The 9254-nt window shown below is 39.6% G+C and overlaps 1 protein-coding gene across 1 annotated transcript; it reads left to right on the top strand.

Annotated features, from left to right (window-relative positions):
• The first annotated feature begins 527 nt into the window (after positions 1–527).
• On the top strand, positions 528–6370 carry LOC145442224 (uncharacterized). Its single transcript, XM_080320137.1, has 2 exons — positions 528–677; positions 5279–6370. The coding sequence occupies exons 1-2, from the start codon at positions 577–579 to the stop codon at positions 5496–5498; spliced, it is 321 nt and encodes a 106-aa protein (XP_080176263.1). The 5' UTR covers positions 528–576; the 3' UTR covers positions 5499–6370.
• The last annotated feature ends 2884 nt before the right edge of the window (positions 6371–9254 follow it).

Raw genomic sequence — 9254 nt, 5'->3', positions numbered from 1 at the left:
TTGATGTTGTCTAAAACGCGTCGCACACATTGTTAAACCCGCGAGGTACACATTGTTAAAAAGATTGAAAGATTTACAAATCCGTCAAATATGTGTCTTGATTATAGCATCGTGTTTATTATGTAGTAGGCCCGACACTTGATATCTGACCGCGCTTTGCTGTAACTATGCACGCCGATAGGTCGGTGCTGGTTTTCTTGGAGATGCTTTGTCCGTCTCGATCGCACGGCAGATGCATTACGGTGTTGGCTTACTCATCTCATTGGTACTGTGAGGGCGAGGTGAATTCGGTCTTATCGGCATGTTGCCTTTGGGCGATCACATTATTAGTACCGCCAAATACATTTTATAGCGGAAAATGGTTATATTAAGCGAGGGGGAAGGAATCATTGTAATATCGATCGCAATTTTCCAATTATAATTATTTTAAGCATATCGAAATACTACAATCACACATATTTATCGACATATGAAACCAGGTCGCGGGCCGCAGATAAAAATCCGTGCGAAACTGGAGATCACCTTCATAATTGCTAATTTTAAAGCGGATAAGAATTGTATTCATTCCTTTCAGGCATGGATTCAGAAAGTCACGCAACTAGTATTCCAATCATTGCATCTGCGGCAAGCTTCCTGCTACTGATTTTCATCGCATTATTCATACTGACATACATTAGGTGAGTTTCAATTGCCGCTGACGTCATCTACAAAAACCTTGCATATCGTTCCACAATTTCTGAAAATTACCTAGTTTGCATATCATATGGATAATCGCAACAGGCAATATGTTAATATGGCCAAGTTTGGTCCAGTCAGAGCATTTCGACCGACTCTCATCAGGAGCGAGTATGAAATGCAGTCGTAACCATATTGGAGATACAGAAAGAATTTCGTCGCTGTAACGATATGATGAGTCGATTCTGAGTAGAGTCGAGTATCTGAGGACCACTGATTATGACGTCATCTCAGTAAACCGGTGTTGAATTTTCTTATTGGACCGCCAATAATGCCATCCCCACATAATGAGTAAAGACTTGATATTATTGAATAATATATTGGCAATAATATATCATGACGAATTGCTGAAACACTGCATGTCGATCACTACACGGGCATGTCGTTTATATGAGCGTGAATAGCTTTTGGTAAAAGTTTTAAACGATATCATACTTGTTTACAGTGATTCTTACTGTTTCCCAAACTTTGTGCCACGACACATTGGTGTGCCGCCACAGATTATCAGGCGTGCCGCAAACAACTTTGTAGTTTTGGAAAAGAGCGGTATAAATATTTTGAAAAAGGACCGCAGACTAGCATGTGCGACTTACAGACGATTTACCTTCTTCAAATAAGCACAAGTAACAATGAAACTAGTTATTGCAAATTAATAAATCAAGCGATCTCTGAAGAGCAGCTAAATGATTTACGAAAATCCCTGTTTAAAAGTTATTTCTCCCAAAGAAATTGGAAGATTTTTAGATGTCGACTAGCAAATCCTATTCCATAATTGGTGCAAAACAATCAATATTGAGTTAAAATTTGCATCTTTATGGCTAGGTGGACACCTTTATTATTTGAGTGAAATTAAAAGCTGTAAACGAGAGACATTGCTTAGAATTAATGATAAAATGCGGGTAGGTTTGTGAACAATTCAACTTCCTTTTTATTTTATAATGCCTGTTCATTATGGCTGTTCAAATATCACTTTTTCCCGGATTCCAGCCATTCACAGTTATTGCAGTTAAAAGTTCTGGATTTGAAAAACTAGCATTGACGGTGGATAATACCAGAAATATGAATGAGAAACTCAAATAAAAACACTCGAATAACTTCTACAGGTTGGAATTGAGTCAAATTTGTTTTGCATCGTGTTTGAAGACAACTCGACAATTTCATGGGGTTGACAGAAAATCTTGATTAAAAAAAAATATATTAAATTAAAAATTTATATTGGCTCTGCAGCGGCTTATACTTGTTAGACTTGAACCAAATTTTGAGTGCAGTGTTTTTTAGGATAACCTGACGATGAATGACCGGGATCCGGAAAAAAAGTTATTTTTGAACAGCCCCACTGTTCATGTACTATTAAACATCGATCTGTTTTTAGAGCATGTTTTCTCAGCCCAAGTGTGCCGCGAGACTTTTTTGTTTTTTCGAATGTTCCGCAAGCTGAAAAAGTTTGGTAACCACTGTTCAACAAATTTTGAAAAGTTGTTTACTTCCGATAAGAAAACGGTCGACTCTTATTATTTTTTGTGAGCTCAATCCAAAAATGTCAATTAAAATTGTAGATCAGCTCTCGTTCAAAAAATATTTTCGTTTGACAATTTTGTATGTAGATCCACATGGCCCAATCCGTGGTGCACAATATTTAGGCCACTACGAAAGCTGGAATAAAAAAAAACATTGCGTTGATTGCATACCATGATATTCCAGTATAGCATCTGTATCGAGGCGAATATCACTTCGGAACACTGCTAAACTCGGTCTGATCGAGCTTGACTCCGTATAAAGTTTAAGCATAATCATGTTATATCCCTATGGAGAGACTTATAAACATTTGACACAAGCTTAATCTGTGTCGTATGGATGGTGGATGGTATATTGCATCATATACATTTGTTTCAACTTAATTCACGAGGATCTATATTCCATCATCAATTTGACTGACAGATGCCGATGTAGTTAAGCATACAAGGTTTAATTACCTCGATCTTCATTATTCCATTCAGAATTAATAGCGACTCAATCGGTATTTTAAACATCCTACAAAATGCAGTGACTTGGAACACGCCCGCTGGCTTCTTTGGAAATTCGACATCACTTTGTGACTTATGTATGTAATGGCTCGATATGACGTATGATTCGAAGGTTGGAACTTGATCCCAACACTGTCCGGTAGTGCGATAGTCACACACTGGCTCAGTATGGAAATTTAAACTGATACATATTAGAGCAGTGGTTGTTAAACTTGCCTCCGGCGCCCTGAAGGGGCGCTGGCGATTTTGAAGGGCCGGATCTAAATCCAATCCAAATCCGACAAAATTTCACAAATCCTGTTTTTTCAAAACCTAATCCTAATCCATGCTCATCTCTGCTGCCGTCACGCTTGCTGGGGTTATTTTCAGCAAAATGTCTGGAATTAGGTGTTATATCCCGCAGCGCACAGCGTGTGAAAATTGAAAAATGAGACACTGTATATCACGTTTGATTGAGAGTGAGAGCCACTTGTACATATAATTAGTTTTGAAGCTTTGTGCACAAAATGAATAACTAAATATACTTGTATTTGAGAGCTACAAAATTAAATCGTCAGAATATTTCTCCAACGTATCATAAAGGATGATACTATTTCGTGTTGTGGTTCACAACCTCGCATGAACGTTATATAATATGAGTTGCTTTGTGTGGAATACATTCATGTTAAAATAAATAGCTGGTTACAGTATTAAATTCAATGTGGACATATATATGCATCCCATTATCAGTTGACTTACTTATAGGTACACAAAGCACTAAGACAAAATCCAATACCATTAATTATCCCGTATTGCCAATCGCCGATGTGAATTCGGGAGGGTTTGAACCAATGTTCTCTCTAAGCTGCGCACGTGCGGAAATGCGCACTTCTTTCACGGTCTCTGCGCACAGAAAATTCAAGTTGCGCACAAAATATCCGAAGTGATGACCTTTTTTTTAGTCGTTACGCACTGTTTTCCAAGGGTCTGCGCAGTGAGTTGGTGAGTGTGCGCAGACCCGTCAAAAATTGGAGGGAACATTGGTTTGAACCACAGGGTATGAGACCGTACCCTATTGTTGTTATAACAACCTTGATTTGACCCTTAATATACCACACACAATTATTATATGGTTTATTATAGTCCTCGAATGGTCCTCGAGCGCTATGAAAGCGCGAAATATTTCCATTACCAAAGTTCCAAAAAGACCGACTGAACTTTGACCTCTTACCAAGACCGAAACTGCTGCAACCAAAACCAATCAAACAATCGGTTAGCTCGAAGGGTGCCTAAATTACTTCAGTTAATGTTTGTTTGTTTGTTTATTCACAACATTGGCGCTTATCGCCTATATGGTTTTTCGCGCCCAGCACTTTATTAGTATTAACACAATGTCTTTTGCGGTATTGCTTCGTTTTTCTGGTCTTTAGCAGCCATCTTTACAGAGTTCGGCTCTCTCTTCTTCTGTGCTTTTCAAGGTGCTGTATTTACAGCGGGATAGGCGATAAGGAGCCCAGATAAACCTCCGACACGTAGAAACATGGCAGAGCCTAGATTCGAACCAGCAACCATTGGTGTCGTGACTGCAGTGTTTAACCAACTGCGTCACTCGCTTCCCCCTTTCGGTGAATGAACACTAATTAAACATCATGTTTTGACGACTCTCCTACGAAAGAATACGCATTATTATAGAAAATAGAAATAGGCATTTCGGCAGCGACCATTACCACGTCACGATGCACGAAGACATATGAAGTTCCGGAGAATATGGGTCTCCGAGAAGTGTGTCACAAAAGATCGTAAGCGAGAAAACCTTAGCCGAAGAGGATTGCCCTTCTGCTGAGCGTGTACTTCGATGTATATAAGTCAAATTGTCCATAGGTACTTAAATCGCTCGTGACGAATTATCATGTCGTCGCAATCTGCACCCCACAGGACAAATAACATCCATCAGATAAAATTATTCGCCAGTGACAAAATACCAATTTGGAATCGCGTGCTTACTTTATTTTAATACGTTTATGCGTTCCAATATATTTTGACTATATAGCCGACAGGAGGTAACACATTAACATGTAACGATTTAATCGTACCAACGGGCACGCCCAAATACGTTAAATTATAAATTAAGTGGCCTTCATTTTTCAATACAACAGCTCACTCAGCGCTGCTGGTAAATTTGATTACGTGGGCTGAGATGCAATTACAACCTATTTCATTCATGCATTATAAAAAATATTGGCTCCTTGGGCGACCAGGCCACAAAAACTTTGCTGACCATCGAAATCATGCAACGGAGTTCCTGGGGGCGAAGCCCGCATGAGTTTGGTTTATCACGCTATGGGTGCCCAAGACAATCGTTTTTATTGGGGATGACGAAGTGCTGTAACGGCCCTCCCTCTCGACCATTGTCTTAATTGCAGTCCTTACAATATGAGGTGGGGGGGGGCGCTGGAGCACGATAATTTTTGAAACGGGACGCTGGAAGAAAAAAGGTTAAGAACTACTGTATTAGAGCATATCATTTCAATGCTTTTAAGAAATGGACGTAAACAAGACAGCAGCTCAAATGCTCACTCAGGGGTGAACGAATACGAAATTTACGAATTGGATGGGTCGCAAGAGCAATCGCCGTACGACAACGATGAGATTTCTTCTGGAGCGAAACTAGAAGACAGCAATACGTATGAATCAGTGATCGGTGTGACTTTCAATTCTGCACAATCCAGTGATCACATCTACGAAGTTGTTGAAGGATGACGAGTGTTGATCGACGGCGCTACATCAATAGATGAGGAAACCAATTGGATTTGATATTACAACATTTCATTTATATCGTTTTCAGTGCTTTCCAACCATTTACAATTCGCGACATACATTCAATAGAGAGGTGGTCAGCAAAGAAGTACATCTACTTTTTCGAAGTACTCAAGTAGTTTCCCTCTACTTCTGGTACTTACTCAAGTAGATCTGATTCATCACTACTTCTACTTCTAATTCGTAATATTCTGTGATCTACTTACTTACTTTTCGCTATTTTCAGTTTGTCAAGTAGAAGTAGTTTAATCCCCCGCTCAGGAAGATAGCCTGAGGAATTTCGGGGCTGTTTTCACGAAGTATCAACACCTAATTTTCATAAAACTTGAGTAAAGCCCAGAATTTTCGTCGTGCTGCGCGAGCAGTGGCTACGGAGTAACCAGTATGGTTTCACGAAAGTATCGGTGAATATAATTTAGGTTACAGGTTAGTGTTGTTCGGTTCACACCGTATTGTCGCCCTTCGCCCCTATGAAACGTTTGAAACTGATGTTTCGCAATCTAGCATTTACTTATCATATCGTAATCTAGCAGTCCATGGTGTGTCCTAATATGGAAAAGTGAAATTTGGGGACTTTTGATTTAGTTTTAGAGCTGTTTTTAGCAAACCACCTTTGAAACTTTCTGGACTAAAGACATTAAATACAATTTCAGCTTTTAGAAGTAGTATTTATATTTCACTTTCAATTCCCAGTATCATACACTTTTAGTTCTAATTAATATCAGTTCTTTTGTTTGGATAACATACATATTGAAGTATAAAAGCAAGTGTAGTAATGCCTTCAATTTCCGAAAATAAAGCTACACAACATGGCATTTTTACGATTCACCATATTTTTTATTAACGTTTACTAATCGCGCAAGGTGTTTACACCGTATCCCAGGGGACGCCAACTCAAAATGGGTCGCGGGCCACTTTTCAAAATTTATAGAGGCCGTGGGCCGCATGACTTCATTATCGAGATACAAATAGGCAGCGCCGTTTATCAACCACGTTTTGATAACTCTACGTCAGTACAACGCTGTGCTATCTAACATGGGCGACGGGCATGGTTACCACAAAAGAAATAATATTTTATTGAAAAAATACAATTACAACAAATAATATCCTGATCATCAATTTCAATATATTTTGAACTATGAGCTGCGCACGATGCCGGACAACACTCTGCAGAAACCAAAATAGGGGCGGCCGACCTTTTTGCTATTGACGGCCGCATTCCAGTGCTTAATCGTAATGAATTAATCGGAGGTCAAGAACCCACGGTGAACTGTCCATATCCATTGCCGGTACACTCCGGGCTAATCTATTCACTCACATCGGCTTACTATGTGCACCGAAATCGTTGAGTGGCAATGTTCCGAACAGCCACCGAAATACGTTCTGTAGACGCGCGAAGCGCGATAATTTTTTCACATTTTTGAGTGAATTCCGTCATTAATATTAGTATAGTTTCACATATTACTATCAAATATATATCTTTTCCCAGCCTCTGTGTTCAGATCCACTGGTAGATTAGACGCAGGGGGTTTCTTAGAAAATTTAGAGAAGTTATTATTGCTGTGCTGCATCTTTGGGTGGGCCAATTGTTATTAGTCCCCTTTGCTGCATGCTTTTATTTGTTGACCTCCCATCAGGATTGTCGGTATACGGGAAATATGTTAGATTCGCTCAAACGTAGGCCTACCAGTAACAAATTTCCTTCGTGATGAGGAGAACACGATTACAAATTGGTATTTCGTTATGGAGCGCATAATTTTCCTCTGCTATTTGCATCTGTACTGTTGAACTCAGATTACAAAGGACACTACTATATTAAAATCGAAATCAACTCGCATTGAACCGCGCGTGACGCGAAGAAAATTTCAAGAATGAATTGAAGCCTCTCATTAATTATGGAGTCAATTCGTAAACTCAATTTGCGTATTGACGGGCGCCGACACATAGTGGAATTAGGTATTGACGGCCGCATAATTTTCCTTCTACTGCCACATATTGACCACCCCTGGACTAAATAATCTATAATGGGGTTAGCTAGACACGGTACTTGCTGGAAAACTATTTCCTCGTAAACCATGGTCTTTTGGACAGCAGAAATCGTTTTTCAAGCGTCTGGTCTTGGCAGTGGTGTGATATTGCACGTCCCGGCAATATGCCCATTCAAATCAGCAAATTCTTCCTCCGAAGCCGTTACAGCTAGTGAGGAATAGCGGTAGAGGGCACAGGCGAATGACTTACTTTGAATAACAACAACAATATCTTTAAACTGAAATCATTCTCAGCATTTCAAAATGCTTACTAAGCGTTCTTCCGAAATTTCTCGAAATCAGGTCGCGGGCCGCAAAATATGACTTCACGGGCCGCGTGTTGGTGACCCCTGCCGTATCCTATACAACTTCTCTGTATTGCTCTTTGACTAAACTGCGGGCCTTATAATATGGGGGAGGACGCGATACCATGATATTTTCTAAAACATGCTGTTCGAGTATACAGAGGACTAGTATCGCATTTCCATATGAATACTAGCATTTTCATCCCATGATGCGGACGAGTGCTTATGCTGTCCAAAATTGGATACCTCCTGGTAATCATCAATATGAATCAAACTTGGCACCTTTCGCATAGCTCAATTTGCACTTTTTGACAATACATGCGAACGAATTACGATCGTTTTCACAACTACTTACTTGAATAGATTTGAAGTCAGTCATATTCGACTTCTACTTCAAGTAGTTTTAGGTTTCTTATTGAAAAACTAATTCTACTCGTACTTGAGTAGATTTTTTCGTCGCTACTTGAGTAGCTTTCTTGACTACGTTGATCACATCTAGGTAATATACACAACGTCGCGTTGAAATATGATGACTGCTACTTAGCATACAGACATTGATGTTACGCATGTTGTAGAAGTTGAATTTGTTCAACTCAATCCGACAGCGATTGAATTATTTAATAATATAAATACCAGTATCACGACTCGCCCTGATCCCTAGTCGAGCATTCATCGAATATATGCCAGCACAGTAGGGATGGTGTGAACGTGAGGTTCACGTTCGCGTTCTGTGTGTGAACCTCGGAAATTTAGAAGTTTGCGTTCACAACAGAACCTTGGTAGGTTCTGCACTGTGAACCTTTTGGTAAATTGTAATTTTCACTCCATTATAATCTTTGGCTCAAATTTATTGCATTTCATCTACAGGCCACTCCATGCATGGTGCTGGCAGCATAAAAAATCATCACTAAACGAGCATGTACCATGCACCTCGACAACCTTAAAAGTTTTACTTGCTTTGTTGCAAAATTTTCTCGGCATATCCAGCTTTCCGTTTGTGAATATTTAGTGACTCTCTGCTGTGAGCTTGACCCGCAATCACACAACATCACGAGCGACATACGTAGTCAGCGAATGATGCTTATTCAACCAATCAATGACATTAATATCGTCTTATGATGTAAAAATCGAACGGTCGTTCGGGGTCAGTCTTGACTTCATATCTTTACCGTATCATTAAAACCAAATCCGTGCGATTAAGGTGCTTGCTACTGCTGAATAACTATTGTAGTTGTTTGTGGTATCGGTAGTAGAGGTCGACCGATTATCGACATGGCCGATTATCGAGGCGGATATTTAGAGCTTTCTCGATTATCGATATCGGCCTATGAAGGCCGATATCGCAGCCGATATTTTATATTTAAAAA

Source organism: Botryllus schlosseri, chromosome 1, assembly GCF_051294905.1.
Source record: "Botryllus schlosseri isolate E-star chromosome 1, Bs_hap1, whole genome shotgun sequence".
Classification (NCBI taxonomy): domain Eukaryota; kingdom Metazoa; phylum Chordata; class Ascidiacea; order Stolidobranchia; family Styelidae; genus Botryllus; species Botryllus schlosseri.
Note: the sequence above shows the minus strand (reverse complement) of the source record. Positions and strands in the feature narration are given on the sequence as shown.

Excerpts from the sequence above, each read along its gene's own strand:
- LOC145442224 (XM_080320137.1), top strand. The coding sequence starts at position 577 with ATGGATTCAGAAAGTCACGCAACTAGTATTCCAATCATTGCATCTGCG. Across the intron at positions 678-5,278 it reads TTCATACTGACATACATTAG|AAATGGACGTAAACAAGACA; the intron begins GTGAGTTTCAAT and ends AATGCTTTTAAG.